This window comes from Bubalus kerabau, chromosome 10 (assembly GCF_029407905.1).
Source record: "Bubalus kerabau isolate K-KA32 ecotype Philippines breed swamp buffalo chromosome 10, PCC_UOA_SB_1v2, whole genome shotgun sequence".
Taxonomy (NCBI): Eukaryota; Metazoa; Chordata; class Mammalia; order Artiodactyla; family Bovidae; genus Bubalus; species Bubalus kerabau.
Genome location: NC_073633.1, coordinates 35,800,552 through 35,816,186, shown reverse-complemented (window position 1 = coordinate 35,816,186; position 15,635 = coordinate 35,800,552). Strand labels below are relative to the sequence as shown.

General features: G+C 35.1%; 1 protein-coding gene across 3 annotated transcripts in view; it reads left to right on the top strand.

Annotated features, from left to right (window-relative positions):
• DPH6 (diphthamine biosynthesis 6) overlaps positions 1–15,635 on the top strand; it is a 189,989-nt gene that overhangs the window by 93,857 nt on the left and 80,497 nt on the right. For all 3 annotated transcript variants that reach the window (XR_008699039.1, XM_055537300.1, XM_055537301.1), the window contains exons 4-5: positions 7,977–8,050; positions 12,428–12,546. Coding sequence is in view for 2 of the 3 variants with exons in the window: in XM_055537300.1 (XP_055393275.1) it covers positions 7,977–8,050; positions 12,428–12,546 (193 nt within the window). In the remaining variant the exon portion in view is untranslated. The remainder of the gene's footprint in view (positions 1–7,976; positions 8,051–12,427; positions 12,547–15,635) is intronic.

Below are 15,635 nucleotides of genomic sequence, written 5' to 3'. Positions count from 1 at the left end.
AAAGTTGGTTGAAAAATTTATGTTGTTGGCTTTGTGAATCAACTTCTCAGTATGAAGATAAGTGAATACTGAGTGAATAAATCTAATTTGGGTCTAAATTTCTACCTTTAAACCCTCCTTCTAAACTTGTAATTTTCACTGCTACCATATGACTGAGGGTATGCTGTCTTCATCCCAGTCTCTGAATTGGGTACCTTTTAACTGTTGCATGGTAGAGCTTTGCATGTAAATGAGGACACACTAGGTACATTTCATAGTAAAAGTCCATTTCTGTCCTTGTGTGTCTGTGTTCCTGATGCCTTAGGGTGTTGATTTTAAAAGACATAGATAAGGCTTAGTAGTTAATAAGACTTTGGGACTAGGTTATACATGGACAAGTCTAATAATTTGATACAGCCCCAACCTGATACAAAACCTTGGACCAGGCCTGAAGTGGGCCCATAGAAGCTACATGGAGCCCTCAGGGCAGCTCTTCACCCAGCAGAGGACTCTTACTTTCCAGAGAACCAGGAGCAAGCCAAAAGCAGTAAGCATCCCAGGAGCCACAGAAGAAAGGTGCCAGGTTGGCACAGGACCCACTTCTGTGGCCCTAACAGATTGACATGTTCTTTTTTTTTTTTTTTTTTATAATTATTGATTACTGTTTGCTATAGAAGATTTGACCACACAATCAGATATCAAATGGAGATAAATAGGTATGTCGATTTGTTAGCTGATACATTATATACATTTCTTTTTAGAACCAGGTTTGTTTCTTTGAAGAAAAAAATTTGGTGGGTTTTGTACACAAATCCTATTTGAAGGAGGAAGACAGTAGAGGCTGTTATCTATTTTCTTATGATCAGAAAGGGCAAAGAATCAACATTTCTGACTGTTTCATGTTTGGAATATAATTTTTTTTGGAGGATAATTGCTTTACAATATTATGTTGGTTTCTGCCATGCATCAACTTGAATCAGCCACAGGTATACATATGTCCCCTCCCTCCTGAATCCCCCTCCAATCTCCCACCCCTCTAAGGTTGTCACAGAGCACTGGGTTGAGCTTCCTGTGTCACACAGAAAATCCCCACTTGCTATCTATTTAAAATATAGTTTTGTACATGTTTCCATACTTTTCAATCAATTTGTCCTACCCTCTCCTTCCCTCACTGTGTCCACAAGTCTGTTCACTGTATCTGCATCTCGATTGTTTTCCTGAAAATAGGTTCATCAGTACTTCTTTCTAGATTCCATATGCATGCATTAATATACAATATTTGTCTTTCTCTTTCTAACGTACTTCACTCTGTATAATAGGCTCTAGATTCATCCACCTCATTAGGACTGATTCAAATGCATTCTTTTTATAGCTAAGTAATATTCCACTGTATATATGTACCACAATTTCTGTATCCATTCATGTTGATGGGCATCTAGGTTGCTTCCATGTCCTAGCTATTGTAAAAAGTGCTGCAACGAACATTGAGATACATGCATCTCTTTCAATTACCTTTTTTTTAAAGTATTTTCTAATCTCATCCCCCTAGAAAGGTTCTTTTCTTTGTGTTCCATTATACTCTGTGTGGACTTATGTCACTTATTTTACTTAATTTCTCAGTGTGTCCATTCTCCTGCATCCCTCACCACTAGATTTTAATTTCTAAAGGTTAACATCTGTGCTTTTTTCAAACGTGTTTCAGCTTTCCTGGTGTAGGACTTGTCACACAATAGGCCTTTATAAATTGCTGCATAATAAACACATGAATAATTTTGTCTGCCAGCTTACCAGCTCATAGGATGAGTACATATATGCATATATGGGTTTTAATAAATTTTCCCCTAATTGAAAAGGTAAATACATTATAAAAATGTTTGAGGAAATATAAAGTTAGAAATAAAATAGCAAAAATGAACTACTATTCAGAATTAAGCATTATTATGATTTGGTCTATTTCTGGTCTCCAGAATTTAAAAATATATTCTGAGAAGCACGTTTGACCCTCTGTAATCAGACATTGGATTCTTAAACAAGAGTGTTGATGTATTGATATATTTGTCCTTTCTGAACATACAAGTTAGGTGTACAGATAGTAATAAGGAAGCTATGTTTTGAACCAGTTTATGTGTATGTGTCTGTTTTTGCAAGTGACCTCTCTATTGTACCCTTCCCTGTTGGCTCAGAGAGTAAAGAGTCTGCCTTTAATGTGGGAGACTTGGGTTCGATCCCTGGGTCAGGAAGATCCCCTGGAGAAGCAAATGGCAACCCGCTCCAGTATTCTTGCCTGGAGGATCACATGGACAGAGGAGCTTGGTAGGCTATAGTCCATGGGGTCACAAAGAGTCTGGACATGACTGAGCAACTAACATTTTTACTCTCTCTGTTGTTACAGTTGGTGAGGTAGGTCAGATAGCTGCCTGGACTAGCTCCCCAGCAGTCTTGCAATTGTGCTTCATATTGACAAAATTGTGGAAAACAGTGATCTAAGCAACAAATAAGCTTGTGATGTCTGTTTGGCTAATCTAGTCATTGTATTTATAACTATCACATGACATGTACATTGTTTTATTAAGGTATTCTGTCTTTGGAGAGAATGTGTGTATGTTATATCTAAATGCAGCACCATTTTATATAAGAGACTTGAATATTCTAGGATTTTGGTATCCACATTGGGGTCCTGGAATCAATCCTCCTCACATACCTAGGAACAGCTGTACTCTGTTACTCAAGAGAGTTTAGAGAAAGATGGAGGTGCTATCAGCATGTAGGAGAACTTGAGGCCACAGAAACAAACAAGAACATCAAGAAGCAGAGAACGGAGTGAGAAGAGGACTCAGTATATGACCCTGAGGGTGCAATGACTTGTAGGAAGCACACACACATTGTTAATTTACCAACTTTTCCCCCAAATGATATGAGTCACAGATTAGGACCTAAGCTTAGCTCTGTATTTTCTACAGAGTAGATTGACTATCTGCTAGATTTTTGCCTTTTAAAGATCTGTTTTGCCTTTCTTCAAAATTAGTAGTATGTTTTGAATGATAAGGATTCAACAAAAGTCTTACTTAATCTTTGGATTATTCAAGGCTCATTAGGTTTGAAAAGTTTGTAACTGGACTGTAAAGTTGGTTGTCAAGGGTTGTGTTTTAGTCAGGATTCTCCAGAGAAACAGAACCAATAGAATCTATAAAGATATATGGAAAGAGATTTGTTTTGAGGGATTAGTTCATCTGATTATGGAAGCTGAGAAGTCCCATGCTGTGCCACTGGCATGCTGGGGAACTAAAAATCTAGTGATATAGTTCCAATCCAAACCCAAAAGCCTGAGAACAAGGGACTAGTGTTGTAAATATCAGCCTGAGTCCAAAAGCCCTAGAACCAGGAACACTGATGTCTGTGGACAGGTGGATGTCCCAGCTCAAGCAAATAAATATGCCCTTCCTCTACTTTTTTGTTCTATTCAGGCCCTCAAGAGATTGGACGATGCTCACCTGCATTGGTTAGGGCTATCTTCCTTACCCAGTCTACCATTTCAAATCATAATCTCTTCCAGAAACATCCTCACAGAAATGATGTTTTATCAGCAATCTAGGTACTCCTTAGCCTAGTCAAATTGACACATAAAACTATTACAAGTTGGGGAACCTTTGTTAAAAAGTAATAATGAGCAAGAGATTAAAGCCCAGGAATGAAGGGCTTTGTTTGTCAAGTTAGGCCTTCATCTAGTTGTAGTAGTAAACAGTAGTGGTGGTAGTTAGTAGTAGTAATAGTAGAATAGTAACTGAAACAGTTATAGAATAATATTAGTAATAATAAAAAAGATTTATAGTGACAGAAGAAATTATTTACTAAGCGCTTACTAGATGCTTGTCACTGTTATTTTTCTCTATTATTTTACTCAGTGTTCATAATAACCCTAGAAAACAGAGCTATAATTATCTTCACTATATAGATAAAGTGAGACACAGAGAAATTATATAACTTGTTCAAAATCACAGAGCTAAATAGGTAATAGGACTGAATTTCTAATGGGTAGTAGTAATGATGATTGTTGAAAAAAATGTAACTTATAATCTTTATTTAGGTAGGCTTAGTATTGAAGAATAACCAAATTCTGCTGGGTATATAATTCTAGAACTGATTAGTTCAATATTATGAAATAGAAAATGAGAAATAGAAATAGAAGAGAATTCCAGAGACTTCATGTAGACTAAAAGGAATTAAATAATAATTATTTGGGGGTTATGGTGAATAATAAATGAGAATTATAGAACATTAACTCATTTTAAATAGATAACAAATGTCAATGATTAGTTTAAAGTGGCTTGACTTAGTGTGCAAAGAAAAACTTCAATGACTGGTATTTGTTTTCATGATCTATTGAGAAACACACAGACACACACATATATATAATATTCAAGACCTTATACTTTCTTTTGACAGAACTTCAGATAAACAATATATGGTATAAAAATATAACTGAAATTTTGATCTTGTTGATAACATCACTCACTACTCTGTGATCTATGCCATATTTGCATGTAATGAAAAAAACTACACTTTGCCTTTTTTCTACTAATACAATGACATTTATAAAAATAAAGTGGCTAGGAAGGTTAGAGAAAGGTTACAAGCAAATGTTCTCACAAAGTTGCTGAAATAAGAAAACAAAGGAAATAGCTCTTTTCCTGGAGAATCTATTTATTATAAGGAAATTTGGGAAGATATTTCTCTATCATTTTAGAGTAGAAATTTTAAATTTGCTTTAATCTTCAAAGACATGAGAGATTCCTGTTGTTCATTTTTGTTTATTTATTATAGCATCGTTTTAGGACTTTCAAGGTTATTTTAGAATATCTCAAAGTATTACATTTATTTTTATGTGAAATGCTGTTGTTGTACTTTGTAGGTTTACAAGTTTGGAAAGACCAGAGTGTTAATAAAGAAGTCACCTCTCTGAAGTAGTTTCTTCTGTACTCCATACCTCTAGGATGACTTTTCTTTTATGCCTATTCAGAGAATTTCTATTCAGTTTGTTATTAGTAATCACCCCCAGTCACTTTTTTCCATATCTGTTTTCTAGATAACTGTTCCCTAATTTATACCTGTATTGTATATCATTCTTCCCTTAGTTTATTATTTTATACTTCTTTTCATTAAATCTCATCCTGGGCCTGTCCTTCCAAATCCCTGTGTTGTCCATATCCGTCTAGGTACTTAATTGATTTTCTTTTCCTTTTAATCCATTCTAGCTTTCATCTGCAAACTTGATCATATTTGAAATTACATTTTTAATGGGTATGCTAGATAGATAGGTTAGCAGTCATCTCTGGGGGATACTGCTGAATATACTGTTGGGTGTTCTGACTTGTACCTCTGTTGACAAGAATTCATTGTGTCCCTCTCATCTGAGATGTCTTTATCCTCTATCATCAATACTTCTGGATGTTCCTCTGCCAGTAATTTTTTTTTTTTAAGATACAGATTAAAATCATTGCATTCCTTTATCTACTTATACCATTGCTTATAATTATACAGTGGAAACCCTTAGAGTTATACAGTGGAAGTGATATATAGATTCAAGGGATTAAATCTGATAGACAGAATGCCTGATGAACTATGGACAGAGGTTCATGACATTGTACAGGAGGCATTGATAAAGACCATCCCTGAGAAAAAGAAATGCAAAAAGGCAAATTGTTTGCTGAGGAGATCTTACAAATAGCTATGAAAAGAAGAGAAGTGAAACGCAAAGGAGAAAAGGAAAGATATACCCATTTGAATGCAGATTTCCAAAGAATAGCAAGGAGAGATAAGAAAGCTTTCCTCAGTGATCAATGCAAAGAAATACAGGAAAACAATAGAAAGGGAAAGACTAGAGATCTCTTCAAGAAAACTAGAGATACCAAGGGAACATTTCATGTAAAGATGGGTACAATAAAGGACAAAAATGGCATGGAACTAACAGAAGCAGTAGATATTAAGAAGAGGTGGCAAGAATAGACAGAAGAGCTATACAAAAAAAATCTTCACAACCCAGGTAATCACGATGGTGTGATCACTCACCTAGAATGAGACATCCTGGATGTGAAGTCAAGTGAGCCTTAGGAAGCATCACTATGAACAAAGCTAGTGGAGGTGATGGAATTCCAGCTGAGCTATTTCAAATCCTAAAAGATGATGCTGTGAAAGCACTGCATTCACTATGCCAGCAGATTGGGAAAACTCAGCAGTGGCCACAGGACTGGAAAAGGTCAGTTTTCATTCCAATCCCAAAGAAAGGCAATGCCAAAGAATGCTCAAACTACCTCACAGTTGCACTCTTCTCACATCCTAGCAAAGTAATACTCAAAATTCTCCAAGGCAGGCTTCAACAGTATGTGAACTGTGAACTTCCAGATGTTGAAGCTGGATTTAGAAAAGGCAGAGGAACCAGAGATCAAATTGCCAACATCCATTGGATCATCAAAAAAGCAAGAGAGTTCCAGAAAAACATCTACTTCTGCTTTATTGACTATGCCAAAGCCTCTGACTGTGTGGACGACAACAAACTCTGGAAAATTCTGAAAGAGATGGCAATACCAGACCACCTGACCTGCCTCCTGAGAAACTTGTATGTAGGTCAAGAAGCGGTTAGAACCAGTTAGAACCGGACATGGAACAATGGACTGGTTCCAAATTAGGAAAGGAGTATGTCAAGGCTGTATATTGTCACCCTGATTATTTAACTTATATGCAGAGTACGTCATGAGAAATGCTGGACTGGATGAAACACAAGCTGGAATCAAGATTTTGGGGAGAAATATCAATAACCTCAGATATGCAGATGACACCACCCTTATGGCAAAAAGCAAAGAAGAACTGAAAAGCCTCTTCATGAAAGTGAAAGAGGAGAGTGAAAAAGTTGGTTTAAAACTCAACTTTCAGAAAACTAAGATCATGGTATTCTGTCCCATCACTTCATGGCAAATAGATGGGGAAACAATCGTAACAGTGAGAGACTTTATTTTGGGGATTCCAAAATCACTGCAGATGGTGACTGCAGCCATGAAATTAAAAGACGCTTACTCCTTGGAAGAAAAGCTATGACCAACCTAGACACCATATTAAAAAGCAGGGACATTACTTTGCCAACAAAGGTCTGTCTAGTCAAAACTATGGTTTTTCTAGTAGTCATGTATGGATGTGAGAGTTGGACTATAAAGAAAGCTGAACACCAAAGAATTGATGCGCTTGAACTGTGGTGTTGGAGAAGACTCTTGAGAGTCACATAGACAACAAGGAGATCCAACCAATCCATCCTAAAGGAAATCAGTCCTGAATATTCATTGGAAGGACCGATGCTGAAGCTGAAACTCCACTAGTTTGGCTACCTGCTGCGAATAACTGACTCATTTGAAAAGACCCTGATGCTGGGAAAGATTGAAGACAGGAGGAGAAGGGGACAACAGAGGATGAGACAGTTGGATGGTATCACTGACTTGATGCACGTGAGTTTGAGTAAACTCTGGAAGTTGGTGATAGACAGAGAGGCCTGGCATGCTGCAGTCCATGGAATCGCAAAGAGTCAGACACGACTGAGCGACTGAACTGAACCATTGGTTCAATTTTTTTAAAGTACTCAATCTGGGAAAACTTCCTTAAATAGAAAAAATTTCCTTAAATAGAAATTTCTGTCAAACATCAGTGAATCTTTAAAGGGATATCAAGTCAGAAAACATTTTGGAAGTGCTGCCTTTATCTTCTCTTTGGAAAATGGTCTCTAGTAATTGGGGTTTTTGGTAAAAAGAATAATTACTTCTCCCCAGAACTGAGAGGGTGAGTTAAACATATATTTTTTAATATACTTTTTTCCCCTGAATGTGGATTGTATTTTCAGTAAATTACTCTATTTCAAGGTGGTTTTCTAAATGAAACAATTCATTTATAATTTTCAGAACATGATACAGAGCCACATGTTTGTTTATATTTTTACACATGTTTTGCTTTATTTTCAGGAAAAAGAAGAAGTAGAGGGAATATCAGTAGGTGCTATACTCTCTGACTATCAGCGTGTTCGAGTAGAAAATGTGTAAGAGAACGTTAATTTGTTTTATATTTTTTAAATGTAGTAATTAAGAATGTGAATTAATGAAAAATAAATAATTGTACCCAAATAATAGATATAGCATTCTACATGTTGCATGGACAGAGGAGCCTGGTGGGCTATAGACCATGGGATCGCAGAGTCAAACACAACTTAGTAACCGAACCACCATCACCACCACGTGTCCCATGAAACTAAATGTATTGCCCTAAGTAATAAAAGTTGTAATTTTAGTTTTTTTCTATCTTTATATCTGTGCATGAGAAAACTTACCTACTTACCATAAGGAAAAATTATAATAAAAATTGAAGCAAAAGTTTTTTTGAAGTATTATTCTCAAATTTCCCTTATTTGAAATAGTTTAACTTTTTAATATTTTTTACCTCATTATCATTTGTAATAAAAATCAGGAGCAAATAAAAGTAGTGTAGTAATATTTTAAAGGAAAAAATATATTAAGAAATATCTTCTTTGGTCCTTCAAACTCAGTTCTTGGAAAAGAATATTCATGAGAGTGAAATACTTCTATAAAAACCCATTCAACTTTAAAGGAATCATTAGATTGTTACTCCTCCCATCTCCCTCACCTCCCATATGAGATAGTAACGTGTATTTTGAAAAAATTTCCTTGTGTTCTGTCTGCCTCCATTTGAGAACAGCTGATTTATAGATGGAGATGGATTGCATATCCCTTAGCCAAATGTTAAAAATAATATTATTCTCATCCAGTTTTAAGTCATATTCTCTGAGAATATTTTGTGTAAAAATCTTTGCTTTTGAATAAATTCAAACGTATGTGATTTAATGGATAGCCAAACTGTAGGTAGGGCTGACATCTATTTATAAAAGCTTTAAGGAGACAATAAAAATGTGTTCCTGTTGGGAAGCCACTTTATATCTACATGAGAGAGGGGCCCATTGGATACTCAAAAGTGGAGGCAAACTGTTTCTCAAAATGCAATCTCAGGTACACTTCAACAAATAGTTTAACCATATTATATGCCATAAAGCACATCTGTTCATTCCTGGGTTTCAGCACCAAAAAAAAAAAAGCACATCTGCAGTATTTTTTTTAATCTTCCCTGGTGGCTCAATGGTAAAGCGTCTGCCTACAATTCGGGAGACCCAGGTTTGATCCCTGGGTGGGGAAGATCCTCTGGAGAAGGAAATGGCAACCCACTCCAGTACTCTTGCCTGGAAAATCCCATGGACAGAGGAGCGTGGTAGGCTACAGTCCATGGGGTCGCAAAGAGTCAAACACGAGTGAGTGACTTAACTTTCTTTATTGGGAGCCATTGGTCTACAAACTCAGTTTTGAATTAGCCACTCTCCAATTTGTAATTTCTTCATTATATTTTCAAGATATAAAGAGTTTAATAGATGTCACAAGCTCAAATACAGTAGTGATTTACAGAGGAATCTTATTCCAACCATGATATTTTATGCTGTTACAGAATTTAAATAAGTAAAGATATACATTGCTGTTTAGTTGCTAGTGAAGTGAAGTCGCTCAGTCATGTCCAACTCTTTGCGACCTCATGGATTGTAGCCTACTAGGCTCCTCATGTCCAACTGTTTTGCATCCCCATGGGCTGTAGCTCACCAGTCTCCTCTGTCCATGGGATTCTCCAGACAAGAATACTGGAGTGGGTTGCCATTACCTTCTCCAGGGCATCTTCCCCACCCAGGGATTAAACCTGAATCTCCTGCATTGGCAGGCAGATTCATTACCACTGCACCACCAGGGAAGACCCCAAAGAAGTATGACTTAAGTCTAAAAATACTCAAAAGCTCAGGGATACCAAAGAAACAACCAAGAATTTTCCAGGAAGGTCAGGAAGGAATAAAATTTTCTTCAAAAAAACAACCAAAAAATCTTTACCTCAAAAATGTGGAGAGGGTTAGTAGACATTAAATATTGGTGATAGGACAGCAAAAACTGTAATGCTTGTGTTACATGGGTAGTTACAGTTTTATTATTTTATGTTTATTAACTGCCTCAGCATTGTCTCAACATTGATTTAGATGCTCAGGACATTTTACAAAGGAAAATTATATAAAACAGTCTCAACATTAAGGAAGATCTTGATTTCTTTGAAAGTCAAGGTATATGTGCAAGAAAAAAAAAAGTGGTATTAATATTGCTTAAGACCATGTATGAGTAAATGACCAAATATGTGGTATATTTAATAAGTATTGGAATTTTCTGCAAGACAGAGCATTCCATGTATGCTGGAGTCGTCATCCAGGAAACTTTACTGACACTAGGGATGGTGGAGCTTAGAGCTATATTTTGTACTTGAAATTTGAGCTCAGCCACTTACAGTATGACTTGAGTGAATCATTTGTCTCTATTGTTTATTGAATACCTATTTTATCCAGGCATTGTACAACATTTTTATCTATATTACTTTTAATTGATTATCAGTTAATCTATATTAATTTAATTAATTAATCCTCCCTGAGGAAGTTATATCTAACTAAAGGCATGAAGCAAGTGAGGAAGGTAGGGAACATGGCAAGTAGTGGGAGGTGAGGTATGAGAGTCAACCAGGGTGGGACCCCTGCAGGGCTTATTTACTAGGAGTGACAAGGGAGGGTTTAGAGCAGAGGAATCCCATGATCCATTTATGTTTTAAAAGGATCACACCAACTATTATATTGAAAATTATTTTAAAAGGGCAAGAATGGAAACTTCTCTGGCAGTCCAGTGGTTAAGACTCTGTTGTAAAGTAATTAGCCTCCAATTAAAATAAATAAATATATATTAAAAAAATAAAAATTATCTGCCAAGTAGAGTAAAAAAAAAAAAAAAAAAAAAAAGACTCTGCTTCCACTGCAGGTGTGTAGGTTCAGTCGCTGGTCGGGAACTAGGATCCCGTATGCCGAAAGATGGTGGCTCCAACCAGCATGTCACCAGTGGTACTGGTGAGGAGTGATTGCGTTCTGCATTGTAGTAGATTAGATGTAGAATGTGAAGAAAAGAGGAATAAAGGCTGACTTCACTTTCAATATTGTAATCTTCTCAAGAACTTTGGAAAGAAATATTTTTGTCCCTATATATGAACTAGGAAACTAAAGCTTAGCTCTGACTTGTTAAAGTCATGCAGCTAGTGAGTTTAGGAGGTTTCAACCTCAGATTTGTCTGGACTCCAAAATCTGAATTCTTCCAGCACCATAATGTAAAATTTGTAGTACAATACTTGCAGCATATTAAGTGCTCAGTGTATGTACTTTTTGTTATTACTTTTTCACTCAGATGTGATTTCTTTTTTTTCTTTTTTTTTTTTTTTTGCTGTCATTATAGTTATGCTTATTCTTGATTCTTTTTGCTTGTTTTTATTAAAGTATCTTTTCACCTTTTTTCTCTTTTATTTTCAAGTATAGTTGATTTGGAGAAGGAAATGGCAACCCACTCCAGTGTTCTTGCCTGGAGAATCCCAGGGAAGGGGGAGCCTGGTGGGCTGCCGTCTCTGGGGTCGCACAGAGTTGGACATGACTGAAGTGACTTAGCAGCAGCATAGTTGATTTACAATATTATGTTAGTTTCAGGTATATAGCAAAGTATAACAAAGTGTATAGCAAAGTGTGTATAGCAAAGTTTCAGTATATAGCAAAGTCATATATTTTTTCCAGATTATTTTCCATTGTAGGTGGTTGGATTCATTTTTATATTTGGCAAAACTAATACAGTTATGTAAAGTTTAAAAATAAAATAAAATTAAAAAAAATAAAAATAAAAATAAATAAAATATAATATTGAATATAGTTCCAGTTCCCTGTACTACACAGTAAACCCTTGTTGTCTGTCTATTTTATATATATAATAGATAATTTTTATCTGTTAACTCTCATACTTCTAATTTATATCTACCCCCTCAGAGTCAAATTCTTTATAAGTTTAATCAGTATATGATTATTTTGTTAAGATATGATTATTTCCTATTTATTAGGATATAAATTTATCCTAATTAATATGATTATTTTATTAGGATAAATTTATTTGCCTATTTTGCATAAGCTTTGCAATTTTGACTCCTAAGGAAGTTCTAAAAACAAAAATAATCATCCATTAGTATTTGGAAGCTTTTTTGCATAGATTTCTAAACTTAGAGTCTTACTAAAATTAATATTTCTAATCTGCCTGGAGATTTCATTTTTATCTGTTTAGGCATAGCTTGTGGAAATTAAACATGTTTATGTTGTATACATAAACTTCGTTATGCAAAACATGCTTTTTAAAGTATTTTATATGCTAAAATCCTTGAAGAAACAATATGTTTAAAATCAAAGTAATTGCTATGGATCTAAGTATAGAACATTAAGATGTTATGTGATTTTTTTTTTTTAATTATTTTATAGGTGTAAAAGGCTTAATCTCCAGCCTTTAGCTTACCTTTGGCAGAGAAACCAGGAAGATTTGCTCCAAGAGATGATATCATCTAACATTCAAGCAATCATCATCAAAGTAGCAGCTCTAGGTATGTAGCCAGACTTTGAAGGGAGCTGTCTATTACCACTCAGATAATCTGAGTTCACTAATAAACAGTTAAAACTGAAAAGGAAGATTGACTTAGAATATAAAAACATGGAGTTATAAGCTAAAGGAATTGAGTAAGGGTAAGTTTTAGAATGGGGTTTTGATTATTTACCAAAGTGATTAATAGTGAGTCTTTTTTCTTTTTTGGCTTTCTTTTTTGTCCCTAAATATATAACTGCCTCTAAACTGGCATTATATTGTAGTCCTTCAGTTTAAGTTCCTTTTATAAGATATGGAATTCAAATTCATAGGGAACAAAAAGTATAGATTGATTATTTTTTTAAGCTTTTTAAAATCTGTATTTGGCACAACACATGATATTTTTATCTTTTTTTTTAAATACACCTTGAATAATGCTAAGTATCAATAGAATGATTGACTCTCTGGTATCAGAAATATGCTGGGTAGTGGATTTTTGTTGAGGACAAAGAGAAATTCACGTTTGAGACAGTGTCATTTGATCGGTTAGCATAGACACAACAGGCAGGTGGTAATCTGATTCAAATATGGATATTACATGTGAACACATTTAATTTGTTGTTTTGAATTTTTATAATTATATTCATTTTCAAGAAACCATGGGGTTTGAGCCCAATTCATTTATTTCATGAGCCTATTAACAGTAAATGCCCTGGAGCCTCAGGGTTCTCAAAGCCTAAATCATGTACCTCATTTGATAGTGTATACCTTGCTGATCTCTGAAATAACAAGGTCTCAAGCTGTGGAAGATGATACAAATAAAATCACATTTCAAACAGTGTTAAAAGGAAGATTCCATAGTATTTCTTCTTGGTAAACACCAAGCTACTCTCTTCTTGTAGAAATCAAGGTGTTATCTTTAGTGGAAAGCCTTATTTGAGAACATGCAGTTGATCTCCTTAGCTGTTAAAAAGAAAAAAATGAGGTGGTTTTGTGTTCTTATTTTTGAGAAAATGTTGCTCAGCAACTCTTCTGATTGAAATTCTCACTACAGATATATTTGTCTTCAGTTTCCCTATGAATGTCCACAGAGTATGCTCTCACTTTCTTTGTTGCTCACTTGCAGATTTTCTAAGATTGCATAGTTCCATATTGAAGTTCATGTGACATTTCACTGAACAGTACATCTTCTACCCCAACACTGCTAGAAAACGGATTATAACCTGGAGAGAACCTGACCTGTTAGAAAAACAGAGCTATAGAATATGACCTTACTGTGACTGATATTACTTTTCATTTGTGTGTATGTATGTGTGTGTGCCTCTTTGTAAAGGTTGGAGATGGTGATTAACAGTATTAAACTTTTGGGTAAAGTATAAAACCAAGTTGATTTGTCCTTGACATTCCAATGACAAAAGTATAGATCTGATTTTAACATTTATAGCACATAGTTTCTATTGATTGCCTATAGGTGTACAGAGACAGAAATTATTCTCAAGAACACTATTAAAGAAAGATTTGCTGAGTGGCACATTCCTTCTAAAGATACAGATATAAATGATACAGTGTAGGTTTTCAGGCTTACCCCCCACCCGCAACACACACACATTTTAATTTTGAGAAAAAATTTAAGCAAAAAAAAAGGACAATAGGACTTTTCCATGTGGAGAAGGTGTCAGCAAAGTTTTGTGGCCATAAAATTATGGAATGGTCTTATATGAGTGTTGGCTCTATATGGATGTATAGAAACATATTTCTATAATTGTGTTACATAACCTCAGTGTCTTACAGGTGTGGGTGAACTCATGAAATTTTCATGTTAATCACTTAGTATTTATTGACGTTTCTGGTTTTTAGACTTATTTAAACACTATTTCCATATTGGATTTCAGAACAGTCCTGCCATTTAGAAATATTTATTTTTAATTGTATAAGTATTACATGAAAACATTCTTGCAATATATGGTAAATTTTCACAATACAGAAAAATTTGTTGTATTTTCTATCAACTCTTCTCTTGCCAATCATTCCCTTTCCCAGAGATACCACTGGAGTGATGCTGATCATCTTTTTTTGGTATGTGTATATATAATATTGGGACATCGCTAGTAGCTCAAATGGTAAGGAATGTGCCTACAATGTGGGAGACCCAGTTCGATCTCTGGGACAGGGAGATCCCCTGGAGAAGGAATGGCAACCCACTCCAGTACTCTTGCTGGAGAATTCTATGGACAGAGGAGCCTGGCAGGCTATAGTCTATAGGGTCGCAAAGAGTCAGACACAACTGACTAACTAACACACACACACATATATGGAGTATATTCTGTATGATTCAACCATATAAAATTCAAGATAGAAAAAAATGAATCTACAGTGTTAGGAATCTAGAAAACTGTTATCTCCAGGAGGGCAAGTATTGTCTAGGGAGATACTGGCAATGATCTAAATCTGGATTTGGGTTTTGATTACATAAATATGTCTAATTTTTTTAAATTCATTAAGTTGAACACAGATCCATTAGCATAAATGATGATATGTGAGTAGGTCATGAAAACCTTGCTCTTGGGAAGTGAAGAAACTATTCATGGGGAAGTAACAGATCTTCCAACTTAGTTACCTTGCATAGGACCACATAGTTTAAAAAAAAAAAAAAAAAAAAACCTTCCAAGCCATCCCAAAGAAAAGAGGCAAAAAGGAGGGAGATGAAAAGATAGGAGAAAAGATATATATGTGTTTTCCGAATATACAAAATTAACAGAGATGTATCTGGAGAATCCCCACCCCACATTTTGAAGTTAACCAACATACTTCTATTAACCTACTGATCAAAGAAGAAAGTATTTGAGAGTTGTGAGATACAAGTAAGCTCATATTATATAATTCCATTTATGTGACATTTTAAAAATAGAAAATTATAGACACATGGTAAGTAACTGGATGCCAGATGCTGGGAGTTGGAGAAAGGACTGACTGCAGAGTGGGAAAATGACAGCATCCAACTTTTCTCATTAACTTTTGCAGAGTGGTGGAAATATTCTGTGTAATTATGTTGATGCTTGCATGCCTGTATATATTTACTGAAATTTAAAATTGGCGTATTTTATTTAAAGC